This window comes from Furipterus horrens, unplaced genomic scaffold (genome assembly GCF_987537825.1).
Source record: "Furipterus horrens unplaced genomic scaffold, mFurHor1.1.pri manual_scaffold_2, whole genome shotgun sequence".
Classification (NCBI taxonomy): Eukaryota; Metazoa; Chordata; class Mammalia; order Chiroptera; family Furipteridae; genus Furipterus; species Furipterus horrens.
In genome coordinates, this window is record NW_028327172.1 from 165,578,045 (window position 1) to 165,597,886 (window position 19,842).

The 19,842-nt window shown below is 35.3% G+C and overlaps 1 protein-coding gene and 1 pseudogene across 2 annotated transcripts in view; both read left to right on the forward strand.

The window, feature by feature from the left end:
• Nucleotides 1-19,842, forward strand: part of ANTXR2 (ANTXR cell adhesion molecule 2) — a 143,783-nt gene that overhangs the window by 42,671 nt on the left and 81,270 nt on the right. For both annotated transcript variants that reach the window (XM_090266720.1, XM_090266719.1), the window contains exon 11: nt 11,744-11,822. In XM_090266720.1, the coding sequence (XP_090122846.1) occupies nt 11,744-11,822 (79 nt within the window). The remainder of the gene's footprint in view (nt 1-11,743; nt 11,823-19,842) is intronic.
• Nucleotides 13,044-14,760, forward strand: LOC150019882 (10 kDa heat shock protein, mitochondrial pseudogene; annotated as a pseudogene).

The following is a 19,842-nucleotide window of genomic DNA, read 5'->3' on the forward strand; positions in this document are numbered from 1 at the left end:
TTTTTTAGGTGATGAGCTCTCTTCTGAGATTGGATTAAAATCAACACAACTGAAACAGTTTAGCCTTGTAAGGTGACTGATGCTTAATTTGCTTGCCTAATTATCTTTTGGCTAAGGATTCAAACCCATTAAGTAGCTAGTTAGTCTATATTTCAAGTAAACACATCTGGCCCAACAATGAATGAAGGTTTTTCCTGTGTGAGGATGACAGATGTGGTGATGGTTCCCCCTGTTCTCTCACTTAAATAATTAACATCATGCTGGTGAAGTAACCTTAGACAGACAGCCTCGAAGCCAGATGCGGAGTCTCAGGGCTGGACCCGTAGGCACGCGCCTCATCTCATTAGCCTACTCTAACAATTCCTTTCTCATCTTTATGTTATACTGCCCGGATTACATTTGTTTGAGGATTATTTCTTGAAAAACCTAGGGCTCATGAATTTTGATTTGATAGAGGGTTGACTTGAAAATGTCGACTTGGAGATGAGAACGAAGAATGTACCTGAATGGTTAGGATATAGGTTGGCATTCGAAAATCGATGTCACGGAGTAAACAAAAGTGAAAGCCATCTGGGAAAATGTTATGCAGCTGTATCATTGTTTAGCATTATTGAAGTAGGTCTCTGAAGTACTTTCTTTGAGAGAATTTTTATTAAGTTTCTTTATTTGATGGAGATTTTTAGACTGAGATGAATAAATTCTTAGTATTTAAGCAAAGTGTGTAAAGGTGGTAGTGGTGAGGGTGTTTTTTTGTTTTGTTGTTTTTTTAAATTTCTTTAATTGGATACAAGTTCATTTAAAAATGTTGCATGATTAAACTTTCTTACCAAGAAAAATCTGTAGATTGTTTGGGAGTTTATTTCTAACAATGGTTCATTTGTGCCAAAATGTCTGAAGTGTGAATAGAAAGGACTGTGAAGTTCTTTGAATCCTCCCCGTTTCAGGACAGTCGCCAAATGGTGCAAAGTGCAGGTGTTAGTTACTAGTGTTTGCACGCTGAGCTTATTCCTTGACCCTTGTTTAGAGAGACATCCTCCAGAACACAGCTGCTCTGCAATAGTTGAGATCTCAAACCTGTAATTTGGCAAGAAGAACAGAGCAAATTGGGTAAATATACATAAACACATTGTGAAGAAAGAAAAACAGAACAGAATGAACCAGAGCCTTATCCTACAGCTTGTTTGATAGAGATGATTTAAGAAGGCATATGGTATAGTTAAATGTGCTTTCAGAAATGTTGGCCAGAATCTTCTGGCAAATATGAAATAAATATCTAAGTCAGATGAAACTGATAGTATTAGTTCTCTTTAAAAGGCAGTGTGGAAAGACCTTTGACAGTGTTTTGAGTAAGAAATGGAGGGATATCAGTGAATGTGGAAAATTTTAAGCATCTGATGGGTCATTGAGCTGAGTGGTGTGGCAGACTTGGGATTAGAGTCTGACTTGATAATAGAATCTGTTTATTTTTCTCAACATTTTTATTTTTCAGTATAATCCATTTTTCTCAAATAAAATTGATTAATTTCATTTCTCTTCCTTTGTTAGACAAATTCTCCCCTTAACCCAGCTTCTCACATGAACGCTTTTCAATATACCTATGTATTGAAATATATAAGTGTATGTATATCTATACAATCCCCAATTTCATTATCTTAGTAGCAGATGATATAATTACAACTTTATTCATCTGTTTTCTCTGAGCAATGAGACTTTACTTATTTATTTTTATTATGGATACTGGAACATTAGTTATGTTTTGTTTGTATATAAACATTAGAATCTTGGTGAGATGCGTTAAGGCTGATGACCCTCTCTTTTTCTCTATCTTGCTACCTGCCCTTCAATGGTGAAACATTTATCTTTTCTTTCACATGGTGTATTGCTTTCTAAATATATATGTGTGTGTGTGTGTGTGTGTGTGTGTGTGTATTCTATATATATAGTGATAAGTTCACATAATCTGCATTATATTTCTATTTTAAATATTATATTCGGTTCTGGACGTTGTCTTTTAAGAGGAACAACAATTAATTTAAGTACATCGAGGAGTAGCTAATAAGAGGTTGCAATGTATGGAAATATTAAATAGGATAAAACTTTTAAAAAATATATTTTATTGGATATGCTATGACAATTGTCCTAACTTTTTCCTGTTTGTCCCCCTCTGCCCAGTACCTTCATTCCCTCCAGCAGTCCCCCCACCCTTAGTTCACATCCATGGGTCATGTATATGAGTTCTTTGGCTTCTCCATTTCCTATACTATTCTTAACATCCCCCTGTGTGTGTTGTACTAACCAATTATGCTTTTTAATCTCTGCTCCTTTCCCCCATTCTCCCTCTTTCCCATTCCAGCTGATAACCCTGCAAATGATCCCCATATCAATGATTCTTTTCCTGTTATGGTGGCTTGCTTAGTTTGTTTGTTAGATTCAGTTATTGATAGTTGTGAATTTGTTGCCATTTTAATGTTCATAATTTTGATCTTCTTTTTCTTAAATAAGTCACTTTAACATTTCATATAATAATGGCTTGGTGATGATCAACTCCTTTAGCTTTACCTTGTCTGAGAAGCACTTTATCTGCCCTTCCATTCTAAATGATAGCTTTGCTGGATAGTGTAATCTAGTTTGTAAGTCCTTGCTTTTCATCACTTTAAATACTTCTTGCCAGTCCCTTCTAGCCTGAAAAGATTTTTTGAGAAATCAGCTGATAGTCTTATGGGAATTCCTTTGTAGGCAATTTTGCTTTTTTCTTGCTGTTTTTAAGATTCTCTCTTTATCTTTAACCTTTGGCATTTTATATATGATGTGTCTTGGTGTGGTACTCTTTGGACCCAGCTTGTTTGGAACTCTGTGCTTCCTGCATTTGTATGTCTATTTCTTTCACCAAATCAGGGACGTTTTCTTTCATTATATTTTCAAATAAGTTTTTAATTTCTTGCTTGTTCTCTTCTCCATCTGGCATCCCTCTGATTCAAATGTTGGTACATTTGTAGATGTCTCAGAGGCTCCTTATACTCTCCTTGTTTAAAAAAAAAATTTCTTTTCTTGCTGCTCTGATTGAATGTTTATTGTTTCCTTATGTTCCAAATATTTGAATTGAATCCCAGCTTCATCCCCTCCACTGTTGGTTCCCTGTAGATTTTTCTTTATTTTGCTTTGTGTAACCTTCATTTCTTCCTGGGTCTTTTTTATGTTATTGTTATACTCAGTGAGTTCTTTGAGCATCCTGATCACCAGTGTTTTGAACTCTACATCTGAAAGATTGGCTATCTCCATTTCATTTAGTTCTTTTTTGGGGGTTTTGTTTTGTTCTTTCATTTGTGTCATATTTTTTTTGTCTCCTCAATTTGGCAGCCTCCCTGTGTTTGTTTCTGTGTATAAAGTAGAGCTGCTTTGATTTCCAGTCTTAGTAGTGTGGCCTATTATAGAAAAGGCATCTGTAAGTTTTGTGGGGCAGAGCCTTAGATACCTGCCAGGGCAGGGCAACCTACTTCACCACTTTGTGGCTCTGTGTGTGGGAAAGGGCTCAGAGAGGGGACAGTGCTGCTCCTTGGCTTCTGGAGTTTTGCCTGGCACTCACCCCGTTTCCACTAACTTCACTTACTCCCCATATGTGACTGGTGCCCTTCCAACTGTTGCCCTGGTGCTGAATCCCAGAGTGGGTGGGTCTGTGTATGTTCTAAGTCCATGAGGGCCCTTTAAGTGGAGTCTCCTGAATATTTGGTAGTTTCTTCTGCTGCCCCAACCCCCACTGGTTTTTATAGCCAGATGTTATGGGGATTTATCTTCCTGGTGCTGGAACCCTGGGCTGTGTGGTCTGGCCTGGGGCTGGGATCCACCTCATGTGAGTGTGGTATCACCTGTTCTGTTAGCACTGCTTCTCCACATCACACCACGTCTCTATGGTTCTCTGCCCCTTCTACTCATCTGGATGATTGTGGCTTCTTTATATCCTTGGTTATCTGACTTCTATACAGCTCAATTTTCTGACAGTTCTGGATGTTATTTGTCTTGAGGTCTAGTTGTAATTCTCCCTGTGGTTGCATAAGAAGGCAGAGCATGTTCACCTATGCCTCCATTTTGACCAGAAGTTGAAATAGGATAAAATTTAAAATTCTGAAGAAGATACATAAGCTCCCTTTAAACTCATATCTGATCTGTCATGTGAAAATTAGATTTAACTTATTCTTTATAGCCAGTAGGAAAGGAGAAAGAAAGAGTAGAAGGTAGCAAGATGCATGTTTCAATTCAATATTAGGCAGATATTTCTAATAATTAGAATTATTCAGAGAGTGTTTGGTAATTAAAATGTTCAAAGAGGGATGGCTATATGATGAGGTAGATGATATCCTTAAATATGTATATAAATTCTTTATATATCTGCTTCTAAATTCTATATTATCAAAGTTTTTACTATTACTAAGGTGTTTGACATATTTGAATAAAAGGCACTAAAATTTGAATCTTTATTCTAAGTGTCTTTTTAAATTTTATTAAAATATGCAAATCAGTTAAAATAGGTTATTTTCAGTGTTATACTGAAAACATTTACAATACAACTTTAGGTGTTATGTCCAGTACATCTCTGAAAATAGCTTTGTTTTCTTCTGAAATCTGCAGTCTTTCTGACTGCAATGTTTGTTTTAGTTACATTCATATATTGAGATCACTGAAAAGTTACTTTATTCAAGAATCTTTTAACCATTTTGAAGAAAATGTTTTTAGACAATACATTAATTTGCATATATTTTTAAATTAGAAGCAGAATCTTTATCATAGATATGAAATTTATTTTCAACTTGTGATCTTTATTATATATAAAGCTAACTTTTAAAAAGCTCTGCAGAATATTTAGTAGTAGCACTTGATTTTAAAATACCATAAGTCACTTAAATTTTAATAACTTTTTGAGTAGTTGCCAGTTTAATTTTCAGTATGTGCAAATTGAAGGTAAATTATTTATTACTTCCAACAAATGTCTTTCACAACTTTATTTAATTTTTTCATCATTTTTAATGGATCATAAAATGGCAGTCTTTTATTAGCTATGCATAAAGTCAGTAACAAATGAATACCTTGCAAATTGGTTACTGTGGATGGAAATGTCAGTCATATTTCATGGAGTATGAAATTTCTCAGATCATGGTAGCTCTGACATATGGCACTGAGCTATTTTGTTTTGGAATTGTCATACATCTTTAAAAATTAAACATAAGTACTGATTTTTATTTACTCAGTTATATACCACAATACTACTTAGTAATTTCTCATATAGAATGAATTTAGTTTTATCACTACTGAATAGCAATTGATATTAAAATGCACTTCAAACAATCTTTTTGTTATATTAGGTTGTACATAACAAAAAGTTATATACTTCTATCTGTCTACTTTGAAAATGAATATTTTAAGGATGGAGCAGAGAGTTGATTAAGCTCTGTGCAAGGAGTTCTCAATAATGTAGATCCAGTTTATAGAAAATGAACCTGGAAGAGCTGCCAGTTCTCAGCCTTGTCTTCCCTACCACCCTGCATTATCTGCACTGTGGGCCAGTCCTGTTTCAGAAGGTCCTCCCTGTGTTTCATGACTTTATTTTCTCACTTGCCTGGCTATTTCTTTTCATATGTTACCTTAGGCTCCTCTTCTTATAGTCCTTTAACTCTCAGTTTTCACCATGGTTGGATTCCTGACACACAGACACATCTTCTCTAAAGCTTACTTTTCCTGCAGATGAGCTCCAAATCTCCCACAAGATCTTTTTTATTTGCTCAAAATCCACTATTCAGATGTCCACCATCCTCACTTTCTAAATGTCTACTAACTCACTTGGATTTCCCACAGCCACTTTAAACTTGAAGTTTCCACCTTAAATTCATGTATTTCTGTTCAAATTGTCTTCTTTTCCTGTGCTTCCTATGTAACTTGACTCACCCACTGTGCCAACAGAACCTTTGAAGTCATCTTTATCCCCTCCTCCTTCACCTACAACCAATAAATGGCCCAGTCCTTTTCATTCTAAGCCCTTAGTATCTCTACTTTTCATTTTCACAGTTTAATTTTAGCCAGTATTTTAGTTCAATTCTACTTTGGTTTTCATTTAAAATACATTCTTATCTGGTCTTTCTACTGTAGAAATTTACTCTTCCACCCCATGCTCTACACTGCAACAAGAATGATATTTATAAAACACAATTTTGACCATATTTCTACCTAGCTGAAAAACTCTTTAAGACTAATTCCAAATGTCTAAAGATGGCATCCTGTGTTCTTCACAATCCTTCCCCTACTGCCCTTTTCAGCCTGAAGGTATATATTCTCACTCTCACACTCTTTGTTGCTCCCATATTGAGTGGCTTTTAGTTCCTTCACTGTTCCTTGCCTCTCTTGTCTTCCAACCTGTCAAACAGTGCTCCATCTTCTTGGATTCCCTTCTAATCTCTTTTTCTAACTAACTCTTGATTATTCTTTAGGATTCATTTTAGAGGGCACTTCCTGCAGAAAACCTTTGTTGATGCTGCTATGGCAAGGCTGTGTCATTGTGTCTCCCATCTGGGCTTTTAGTGCCCCCGTGCATGTACCTATTTGAGTTAATATCACTTTCTATTGTAATGGTTTATGTGATTTCCTTTCAGTTATATTGTGGTGCTTTGTTTTATTGGTTACTGCAGCCCTGTTATCAAGCACAGCCTAGGTTGGTCTATTATAGGTAATTTATGAATACATCTTTAATTAACTAGGAATAAAATGATTGAGTGCGTGATTGAATAAACTTATTGGCAAACATTCATAAAACAACTGAGACTGCAGTTTGAGGTTTTAGGTCTAACAGGCTAGGCTAGGCTAAGCTAGACTAGGTTAGACCACGTTCGGTTCCATATTGTGATTATGGAAAACACGGAGGTAACACAGCTCAACATTGCTAGAATGTTGGGTTTTAATCAAGATAACGTTTTGCAACAGGAAGGAAATAGCATTCTTTACACAAACCTGCATGGCATTATACACTTAAGTATTTTCTGAACAGCTTAGCTCTCTCTACTTTTATATGGCAGTAGGAGAATAAAATTCTTTAAATAAAACAAAAAACAAGTGTTAGGTGTTTATTTCACTGCTGCTATATATTCTTCTGTATTATCTATGTGTTTTGGATCAAAAAGGTTACCTTGATATCTGAATAATCTGTTAGACAAATAAGTGTTATAACAGTTTATAGACTATGTATTGTGTTCCAGACACTGGGTTCGACATTTTATGTACATTATTTTATCAAGTTCTCTTCCCCAAAATAACTATGAAACAGGTACAATTATACTCAAACAGATTGAGGAGTGCAAGACTGAGGGTGTAGTGACTAGGGTTAAAACCCAGAACCCCTTCTTCTCTTGTGTGAGCTGAATCTATATCCTCTTTTTAAGTTTTATTCTTGTGACAAATAAAGATAAAATCTCCCCTCACTTCTCACTTATATGCAAGGTGGGACAAAAGTAAGTTTACAGCTGTAAGTGAAACAGTTTATTCTTGTATTATGTATTAATGATTGTATTATTTTGCATCTGAGCAACTGTAAACCTACTGTTGCCCCACTCTGTGGAATTAAGTAAAAACAACATGGCTTTGTTACATTTCTGTTTGTAATAAAGCCTTTATAAATAAGACTATGGATTCTACTGTCATAATTATGTAGGAGTTACATAGCAATAGTAGTGATAAATTCATAGATACTACCAGAAGTGACATAAAATATGACAGAAAACAAAACACACATATATTGGAGTCTTGAGGTAAAGAAAGGTTAAGGTGTTAAGTTTGGATTAGAGGGTGAGATGGCTTTATCGATCTGTGTGGCAGCAAGTGAGTAGTGACAAAGGTATCAGCTCATAACAGTGCCAATATTATCCCAATAATTAAAAAAAATTATTTTTTCTGAAGAAGCAACAAGATTTAAAAATAGAAGTAACTTTTAGAGTGTGTTTTTCATGTTTACTACACTTACAAAAATTTTTCTAGAATATTATATATGTGTATATGTATACATTCACAAATAAATATGTTGGTATACAGTAAATGTCATTATAGTTAGCCATGAGAAATATGTGAATATAGTGAAAAATAAGAGGAATGATATTAAGTTCTTGCCAGTGAGAATTAAATGAGAAGATAAATATAATATGTCTGGCTCATAGTAACAAATCGATAAATGCCGTCATTATTAGTACCACTGTTGACAGCAATGCTTTGATCAGGAAGGTGAAGATTATATTTTTTAAATTGAGTCCATATGTCAAAAACATCATCAAGTGGCTTTCCATGTCTGTGGAGTCTTAACTCAGTTTTTTACATGACACCAGCACATTATACTAGACTGAGGTTTTGGAAATAATGTGTTGTTATTTTGGTTGCTTACAAGATCTGATCCACATTCACTTCTGTTATAGGAGAGTAAACTTTGTTGTAAAATTAAAAAATTTGTTCAGCTGATCCTTTGAAAGTTGAAATCAATTAAGATTACCTGCAACAATCATACATTATTTTAATTCAAAGAATCCCTCTCCAAACTAAAACCATGCCTTCCATGTCATATGCTTTCTGGTATGTGCTTTAAAGTGTAGGAGTTAGGAACTAGAAAAAATTATTTTTGGATTAAACCATGCTTAGTCTTCAACAAAACCAGGCTCTCAGTTTTGCAGAATAAGCAATTCGTTTTCTTTTTTAAGTAAACCACTTGGCATTCTGCATTGGAATAGTTCAGAAGTTCAATTAAGTTGATATAAACACCCCAAGTTCTCATTCTTTCATGGGTTTAGCTAAGCTTTTAAAAATGTTTTGAAGAGAATATTTTACAAAAAATATTTTTAATAGGAGTATTCCTGAATTTTGAAGAAAAATTTTGAAGAAGTTTGCTAGTAGTTACTTTTCTGTTGGCTCCATATCTGTACAAATACAAAGTAAATATCACATTGTGGAAAGAAACACATTAAGAAATTTCATTTCATCAAGCATCTGTAGTATGATGGAAAGACTTCAAAATTTGTTAGAATCCTAGTTTTCCCACTTTGGGCAAGGTAATTAATATTTCTGGGCCTCATGTGCCCTATCTGTAGAACTGTGAAACTACTACTTACTTGAAGGGTTACTTAAGGATTTATAGAGATAGTGTCCATAAAATGCCTATGATAGCATCTGGCACATAGCAGGCACTAAATATTATTTCTCATCTCTCCTCTCTGGCATCATTATTGAAAATTTTACTAGTGGCTTGAGATCGTTTCTGTTTAATCCTAACTCTTCATAACGAGTAGTATTTAGCAATCTATTAAAGAACATAGAGAAGAAAAATTTAAATATAACAAAATTTTATTATATCAGAGTAATTAAGACAAAGTTTCTGGTTATTAATTTTTGCAATTCAGAATATTTTATGAGATTTGGAGCATAATATTGTATAGAAGCTAGATTAACCAAGTGCTGCTCGTATTTTTGCTTTAATGAGTGGATTACTTTGATTTGTTAGCCAACGAATTATTATATGATAATATTCTTTGTCAACTCTTTTGAAAAGAGCTGTTTCCTTAATAGTTTAAAATCTTGTCATTTTTTCCTTTTATATTTTGTTAGAGCTATTTTTTAAAAAAATTACTAACTTCTGGCTCACTGATCCCAATTAACAAGTTACTAGACTCTAAATGAATAGAATTTTAATAATTCTGCATTGTTTTATAATTTGAAGTTATGTTTAGAAAATGAGAGCTGTATTTTATCTATGATATTTTATAGCCATGGACAAAATTTACACTTTCTCTTTTCTACCTTTGTCAGAATATTGTAATACTGGGTTGGTCAAAAAGTTCCTATGGTTTTTTTCCATAAAACAAAAGGCACATTTTTTTTATTTTCACCAATAACTTTATTGAGTTGGATATTTTGAGTGTGTCAGCTATCTCCTCTGTTCTCAATTAATGTGTCGATTAGATCGCTATCAACTTCAACTGGTCTACCTGGAGGAGCATTGTCCAGTGAGAAATCTCCAGCACAAAACTTCATAAACCACTTTTGACACATTCGATCAGTCACAGCATCTTCTCCATACACTGCACAAATCTTTTTTTTTTTTTTTTTGGTGTTTCAGTTGCATTTTTACTTTTCTTGAAATAATAAAACATAATATGCTGAAAATATTGCTTATTTTCTTCCATCTTCAATATTCACAAAAATGCACCAATTTTCATGAGTTTTTAAAAGATGCATGCTGATATGACAGCTGTCACAATACAATTTAACAAAATTGTTTCAAATAAAGTTAAAGACTACTAGAGCCATTTTATGGAAAAAACCAAATGAGATTTTGGCCAGCTCAATATCTTGGGACCATCTATAACCAGTGCCTACAAATAAATAACATTCTTTTTACCTCTTTAGTTTATCTTTGTCCTTTATTATCACTTTCTCTATATTTGATCTCTGAATAGTTTATTATTTCCATTTGTATATTCTTAAACAATGATCTTGTGATGATAGTAATATGTAGAGATAGGGAAAATAAGCTGATTAGAACTAAGGATTATTTTTTCTCTTTAAAATTTTTGGATCTGAAGCAATCTCAACATTTCCTTGGATTAAGGATTTTTTTTTTCTAATTTGTTTAAAGTACAGCAGTCTCCCCTTATCCATGGGGGATACATTACAAGGTTCCCAGTGGATACCTGAAACTGTGGATAGAATGGACTCCTATATATTCCTATACTGTATTTTTCCTGTACACACATACCTTTCACTTAAAAGGAGCACTTAGCAACTTCACTTTGGCATATTCAAATTGCAAGCATTACTATTGCACTCTGGGGCCATTATTAAATGAAATAAGGGTTACTTGAACACAAGCACTAAAATAGCTTGATAGTCAATCTGATAATGGAGCAGGCTGCTGAGTGACTAAGGGGCGGAGAGCATACACAGTTTGAATAAGTTGGAGGAAAGGATGATTGAGTCCTGGGCGGGACTGAGCAGGATGGTGAGAAATTCATCATATTACTCAAAACAGCATGCCATTTAAAATTTATGAATTTTTTTATTTCTGGAATTCTTCATTTAATTTTTTCAGACCATAGGTGACCATGGGTAACTAAAACTATGATAAGCAAAACTTCAGATAAGGAGAGGTCTATTTTTAAAAAAACTTCATGACTTTGTTTCTAGTTATGTTAATACTTCTTTTAGGAACAATTAGATCCCTTAAGGCAGTGGTTCTCAACCTTCCTTATGCTGTGACCCTTTAATACAGTTCCTCATGTTGTGGTGACCCCCAACCATAAAATTATTTTTGTTGCTACTTCATAACTTATTCTGCTACTGTTATGAATCATAATGTAAATATCTGATATGCAGGATGTATTTTCATTGTTACAAATTGAACATAATTAAAGCACAGTGATTAATCACAAAAACAATATGTAATTATATATGTGTTTTCTGATGGTCTTAGGCAACCCCTATGAAAGGGTCATTCGACCCCCAAAGGGGTCGTGACCCACAGGTTGAGAACTGGTGCCTTAAGGAATTTGCCTCTGGCTATTCCAGTAAGGACTGGAAAGAAGAAAGAAAAAAGCTGGGATAACTGATCAAAAGCTTTGACCTTTTGAGTAGACTTCCTGGCTGGTTTTGAATTATGTAAGAAAATAAAAATATCCCACAATTCTCTAGATTTTAATTTACTTTTAATTACTGTTCCTTCATTTTCTTTCAGAACTCTTGATGTATCAGTGAGCTTTAATGGAGGAAAATCTGTCATCTCAAGCTCATTAATAGTCACAGCCACAGAATGTGTAAGTGAAAAGTTTACATGAAGTTACCTTTTAAAAATAATTCTATCCAGAAATAATTTATGGATCCTCAGTGTTACCACATACTATAATAGAGAGGGTACAAACAACAAAACTGGAGATCATTACCAGGAAAAATTGGTATAGAATTTATTTTAGGTTTTTTCTTTTTTTCCCCTGTGGCTTCCTTCAAAGGGATTTTATTTAGATATTTATAAACTTCAAGTCATTTAAAATCAAAATATTTTCCAAATGAAGAATTATTTTTTAAAACATTGAACATAAACAGAATAATGCTATTTTGTTATGAAGCTTGAATTTTAGTATCCAAGACATCCTGTTTTTGAATTATTAGTGCATCTTAATGAGTAAGCTTATTATTTTATCCATTTTAATATTGGTGTTTTCTCAATTGAGCAAGAAATTTGATTTTGATGGCTTGATAACATCTTAGTTTGAAACTACACTGAAACTATATTTTAGTTGACATGATTGATTTACATTACCTAAGATTCAATATTTTGAAATGTAAACTCCATTGATAAAACAGTTTTCCTGATAGTTAATTTTTTGGATTTATGAAAAGTTTTGATTTTAGATTGTTGAACATGAAAACAGAACACTAAAATGGACTGACCATGTGGCTATTATTTTTATGAGTATATTTTCTTTGTAAAAAAGTATATAAATTAAAGCACAAAAAAATCCTGCCCTTTAAAAGAAAATTCCTAATATAAACATTTTCTCACATCTCATGGTTTTGTAGTTTTATATGTTGACTTTTTAATTTGAAAGACATTCATGCTCCAGAAAACAAATAAAACAACTCATTATTGTCTGTAAAGAAGTAGTTGTGTTTCTCATTGTGAAAAAACATTGCAGGGAAAATAAGCATCAGTATGGACTCCTGGGTTGCTATGGAATTCTCTGGGTAGCTCTTTATCAGTACTTGTTTCTATTTTGAAAATAGTTTTTCCCCTTTTCATGTGTAATTCATGTTGTAATTTATAAGTTTTGTGAATGTTGCAATTTGTAGGTTTTCTGGTCTCTCAGGATGTGGTTGAGATTACAAACACTTGTGGTATATAGTTTGTCAGTGTTTAGCTCACGGAAATGGTATTTTTCTCCATTCCTCTCCTGTTCTGCACCCCTGGCCATCTTTTTTCACCTCTTTTCCACACAAGCAGGAAAATAAACCTTTTCTGTATCCTATAACCATGCACGATGGCAGTGTGTGGGGATGCTGAGGTTAAATGACTCATCTCGAATTTATAAGTTGTATGCTTTAAGGAAGTCTTCCTAGATCTTGCTAGTTCTCAGGAAAATGTAATGTAACTTAAGGTGGTTTTAGAGTAAGGTAATTTTGAAAAAGGACATTGGTTGTGTCTCAAATGGAGAGAAAGTGAAGGGACAAGTTGTAACATTCAATAAGGGATCAAAGTAATTTTTATTGAAAAGATATTTGAGAAAATACTTAAGGAAGATGAGGGAGTGAATCCTGATCATCACCCAAAGGAAGAGTTTCATGCAGAGGAAACAGCTGGAAAAAAGCCTAAGGTGGGACTCCATCTGGCAAGCTTAAAGAAGAGCGAGGCAACCAGTTCCCTGAAGTGAAGGTAGTTGCTGGGAGTAGGAGTCTTGAGATGAGTAGGAGAGACTGGAGGGAGGGAAGCAGATTACGTAGAATTTTGTAAGTCATTGTAAGGACTTGAGTTTTTCTTTTGAAACAGGTAGCCATTGGAAAGGTATGGTATGACCTAATGTTTTAAAGAAATCATCCTGGCTCTTAGGTAAAAATAGACTTTGCAGATAGGAACTAAAGTGGACATTGGAGACCAATTCTGTGGCTGTTTCAGTGATCTCCCCTATGGAGACTGCAGTGGAGATGGTGAGAAGGAGTTGGACTGAATTTTAATTTATTTTAAAGATGGAGCCCATGGGATGGATGCCTAGACAGATTAGATGGGGGTGTGAGAGAAAGAACAGTTTCAAGCTTTTTCATCTGAGCACCTAGGATGGGTTGTCCTCATGTTTTTGGCAGCAGCTGAGGATTTCTGTTTTGAAAACATTGAGTGAAAGGTATTTACTTAGTCATCTCTCTGAAAATGTCAGAAAGGGAGTTGAATATACAAGTCTAAAGTTCTAGAGAGAGCTCCAGATGAGGGGTGCACATTTGGGAGGTGTTGGATGGAATGAAGTAGTTAACCAAATTTTACCTGATTTTTAATGAAAAAAAATCTTTTGGGAGACAGAGCAAGAAGCTAAAGAGTACAGGAGAACATTTTTGTACTTATGAAGGAATCAAGAAAAATTGGTTCTTGAAATGAGAAAGAAGGGGAAAGCATTTTACAGATAAATAGCTAAAAGAAATTGAGAGTTTGTGTATTTGATCGTAATGAAAGTAGTGGAAGGGAAGCTTGGAAATAGAAAGTTTAGACCAGATTATCAGTAGCCTGAAAGTAAAGTTTGGAGTTCATCCTACAGGCCTGTGTTTTCTAAGCTCCAGTACACAGAGATCTCAGTGTTGAAAAGAAAAAAGGAAAGAAAATCTCCCACATTCACAACCCAAGGACCAATCTGTGTGTCCCCTCTTGTGGCTGCGGTGAGAGAGCAGAGTACAAACCTCCGCAGTGGAATCGTGGCAGGACAGGTATTCAGAAAGTTTCTTTCGCTCTTTGATTATTCATTCAAAGGAGCAGCTGAAGCTGTAACCAAAGGCGGCACTTTGCATTCAAATAAGTCTCATGGAAAAGTACTGCAGCTAACAGTACTAGCTGTTGGGCCAGGCTATACAGGCAAAGGTAGAGAGATTTAACCAGTGAGCCTGAGACTTGGAGGTAAAGTACTTCTCCCAGAATATGGAGGCATCAAAGTAGTTCTTGGTGATGAAGATTATTTCTTACTTAGAGATGGTGTCATTCTTGGAAAGTATGTAGACTGAAATAAGTCACAATTGAAATGGCAGCGGGTGAAGCTGCTCATTCCGCTGAAGTTCTGAAGTCTTTCATCATGTAAATAATTTTGGTGTACATTTTATAATAAACCAATGATGCCCAAACTAATAAAAATAGATTATATTTTTCATAGTGCTAGGTTTATTCAACATGAAAGAATATTTTTATTCTGAAATTGTTTTCTCTCCCATTTTAATTTTAAAATATACTTTGAGGAAAAGATAGCTATAAATTTCCTTCCTTCCTTCCTTCCTTCCTTCCTTCCTTCCTTCCTTCCTTCCTTCCTTCCTCCCTCCCTCTCTTCCTCCCTCCCTTCCTTCCTTCCTTCCTTCCTTCCTTCCTTCCTTCCTTCCTTTTTTTTCTCTCCTACCTTTCCCCTTCCTTCTCTTCTTCTCTCTCTACTTGCTTGATGTGGGAGGAATATGTAGCGATAAAGAAGAATTACGTTGGACAAAGTTAAGCCGGTGAGGAAGACCTGATTTAACACTAGTACAATAGATTGAACTCAACTCTGCTGCGATAAAGGGTTGGAAAGTTTGTAAAAGCTGGGGTGCAGGAAATTTCAGGCACCTGTATCTGCTAATTGGCTTTACCTGAAGGAAGAGCAATCTCTTTCCTGTCTTCCTGACCAAAGGTGGTGTTCAAACTTGGAGCAAAGCACCCATCAGCCTTAGGCTCCTACGATCCCACAGACACTTATGATCACACTTCAGAGGGGTGGCTCTCAGGCCCAGAAACACATTCCCCCTGTGTGGTCTGTGAAGCTGGAAAGTGACTGAAAAGGAAATGTATGCACATTTCAAAGCAGCAGAGAAAGGTTTTGCAGTTATAAATTTTCTAAAGTAGAATCCCTAAAAGGAGGTCAGGGACCTATTGCCAGGAAGAAACCTGTTTAAAGTTGAATCAAGCTGAGGAAAAATGTAAGGCCATCTTGGTCAATAGAAAAAGGGAAATGAATTAGAGAAGGAACAGCTCAGGAAATGGAACAACCAGGACACTTACCCCGGGAAGAAGCCAAAGGAAGATATGGAATTCCAACATGAAAAGAAGGAGGCTTTGGATGCCTCCGAGAGCTGAAGGAGAAAAGGTCAGAGAGGGCAGAGTGACCTTGGTGTTTTAGCCCAGGTTGATGATTTGTAGTCTTTTGTGTGAATTTTATTATTACACTAATTATTGTAGGATAATAAATACTATAACTGCCTTATATTGAAGATAATTGTAGGATATTCCTTTTTCTCATTAAATTTAACTATTATTTTATATTCAAACTCACATTCTTCTGTGTGTGATGGTAATATAGTATTTTATCGATATAAAAAGTGAGACTGAGGCTGATGAGATGTACCTGCTGACGTATGCATTAAATCTCTCCTCAAAATAGAAGAAGACAGTGGGTAATAATATGAAAAGTACCCAGGCAATATATTTAATTGATATCCAGCATTTCCGGCACATTCAGATATGATAGTTAGGTGAGATGTACTTAGTAATATTACTCATTATAAGGTGATGCTTTGGGATTTCACAGGCATTTGAAAACCAAACAAAATAAAACACCACTAGTTTAGTGACCAATTAATCCTTGTGGCAGTCTCACACATAAAGAGGCCTGTCTGTGCGCTCCAAGAACATCCGGGCTCAGTTCTGTGCAGGCACTTATGTCACTGAGCTGCCATTTCCTCTTTACTCTGGGCCTCTCTCAGCAGTCTTGCAAGGTCGATTGCAGGGTTTGCGCCTTGCTTATCGCCCCCCTCCCAGTGCCTGGTTCTTGCACAGGGCTCATGCTCCCAAATTATTTGTTAAGTGAATGAATGAAAGTAGTTGTTTATCTAGTTTAGAAGTGGGAAAACTAAGGTTTAGTTGAAGAGATTTAAGATTAGAACCTGAGGAGGGTATTCAGGCAGTCATTTCTCTTCTATCTCAGAAGATCTAAATGTAAAACCTAGTGAAAGATGTCTTCTTTCCCTCTAGGAATCACTGCTCTTCTTCTGAGTCATTTGGAATAATAATACCATGAACATCCCTGACTGGTGTGACTCAGTGGATTCAGTGCTGACCTGTGGACCTCAAGGTCACTGGTTAGATTCCCGATCAGGGCACATGGCTGGTTGTGGGACAGGGCCCCAGTTGGGGGTGTGTGAGAGGCAACTGATGTTTCTCTTCCTCTCTTTCTCCTTTCCCCTCTCTCTAAAAATAAATAAATAAAATATATTTTTTAAAAAAAAGGATAATACCATGCACATGTTTTCTGAGCATGTTTTCACGGGCAAGACACTGTGCTAAGCACTATATATGTGTTAATCCCTTTATGACTTCATATAATACTCAAAACTCAAGAGGAGGCTATTGCTATTAGCTTTATTTACAGATTAGAAAACTGAAGAACAGAAAGCCACCTTCAATTATTAGTACACATTTATGAAAACATGTTAGAAGGTAGTTTTTCTGGTGGGTGGGCCCAACCCTCGGCAGGTGTGCATAGCTTGATGAGTAGAACAGAAATTATTTCAGCCCTCATTGTGCCCCACAGAGGGGGACTTGGAACCTGAAGGCTCTGAAAGTTATGTTACTTGTTCAGTGTCCCAGTTGAGTAAAGGCCAGAATTGAGAACTGAACCCAAATCTGTCTTGCTCGCAGCCTACGCACTTGTACAATCTGCCATTTGTAACTAGATCCTGAAACGATTTTTATAAAAGAGGTCAGCATTTTTCTTTCTTTTTTTTTTTTTTTTTTGTAAAAGTCAGATAGTAAGCATTTCAGGCTTTGGGGGCTGGTCTGTTTTTGTCACAACTACTCAACTCTGCCAAGTTGTGCAAAAGCAGCTGTAGATTTCTGTAAACAAATGAGCATGGCTGTGTTCAACACAAATATGTACACTGAAATTTAAATTTTATGAAACATTCTTCTTGTGATTTTTTTTTTCATCTATGTAATGTGAAAAAGAAGGTTTTCCTAGCTTGTTAGAGGTCTTATGAAATAAATGAGTTGATTTAGCCTTTGGGCCATAGTTTGTTAATTCCTGATATGGAATATTCCAAAAGAATCCAGTAAATGAAATTGTCACGTATCCCATGGTTATTTTTTCCTAACTCTGAATTTATGGAAACAAAATTTTGGAGCCCTGTTTCCGCCTTTCTGTGTCTGTTTTATTTTTAACATGCTTGCTGTGATTATTTTCTAGATAGATTAAAACATGCTATTCATGCAGTTTTGAAATATTTGAATGATTCCTCTTTCCCATAGTGATTTTGCAAGTACAGTAGTGACTCTGGTTTGTTTTTGTACTCCTATGTTCCTCTGAGCTAGAATTTCAGTTATATTTGGCAAAGTTTTTGACTGTACATTAATAATTGCTTTTAATAAAGTAAAGGAAATTAAATGCAGAGAAAGTTCAAAAACTTGATGTGTCCAAGATGACTAGGAAATATATTTCTTCTACCCTAATACCAAGTTCAATTTTCTGGTATATTCCCAGTTAACTCTTAAAAGAATTTTGGCTTCATGGCCTTGGCCAACTTTTGGGTACTAAGTTGCTGACTGGATCCTCAGTTAACTTTTACAGCCCAGCCTCCTTAAAATTCTGAAAACACTTCATGTTCAAGACTATTGTTAGGAAGAATTGATGAGCAAATGACCAATTCCTCTTGTAATAAAGAGGGTTACTGCCTTTCAGAAATTTGTGTTTCATATCTTTTCTTCAAGTGCTACCACGTATTCTCAAACTATGTTGTAGCCGAAGCTATTTTTTTCTTGTTTTCACTAGAAGCCACTAATTCTGCCCCCATGCCCTCCCTGGGCTTTCTTATATTTCCTCCAGAAGGTCCTCTCAGAACCCCAGACCAGGTTAGTTCCTAGTATGACATGTTTCTATTGTAGTTTCCTTCCATTGTACTCACATTTGTCATTATTTGTTCAAGGTTTATCTCTCCATCTAACCTGTAGGCTTCATAAAGATTTGCACAACATTATAACTTTGATACTATTTAACAGCCTAGTCTTTAAACAAAGGTGAGCCTAACCAGAAGTGAGAGGCATTTAGTTTCTGCCTATAACACAGATCTATGTGTGATCATAACTAGTTTCATCTAACTGTTAAGTCTGTGGTTTGCCGCGTGGTATCTGCTCATGGAACTGAAGTCTATGTGTTTGACCTTTCCTTAATTTGTTTATAAAGTTATGTGAACAATGAAATTATTTTCATTTCATGACTGAAGTCTTTCATGCTCTAATAATGGCTCTGGAAATCAAAACAAAGGAACTGGAAAAGTCTGAATTTGTATACAGTTAACTGAGCTAATGTCTGGGTCCTGTTATCCAGGGCTGGTTTCATGCAGTTAGAGCAAGTCCAGGATACACGAAATTCTCTATTTTTCTGACCTATGTTTCATCATGCTTAGTTTAAATATGATAAATATTAGGTCTGTAAGTCTTTAAAAAGTTTGTATTTTTGTCTTAATTTTATTATAGACAAATCTTTAGAATCAGTTCAGATAATAATATTGTCATATAAATGTATGTTGCATCTGAACATGCATAGTGTTTTGGCAATGTTCCTGATAGGGACTTTTAGAGTATGGAGAGGAATCAAGAATTTTACCCCCCTATCACACCCAGCCTATGTACTTTTTATTACGTCCGTATGATTTTCTGAATCTCATGACACATAGATAGAAAAAAAAGAAAAAAAAAAGCTAACCGGTAAACTTTTAGCAGATTCATATCTTCTAGTTGCAGCTCTGTATTTCTGAACACAGGGTTTGGATTCTAAGAAAGGAAGCCAAATGTTCATAGGAAAATTTTAAAAGTTGCATAGCACAGCTAAATGGTGAGCAATTTCCGTGAGTGCCACAGCTAGTGTCCTCATGCAGGAGAGGTCTGGTGGTGAATGCTGTACTCGTTCCATACACGAACAGTCCCAGATTGGGTGTATCTTATATAAGACCTTATATTTGAGGGTGGAATCATGGATTAATCCAGTCGATGACGTTTCTCCCATAGGATATCATAGTTTGTATGTTATTTCTTCAACATTCTTTTCCTGTTATTATTCCTGTTTGCCTAGATTTTAG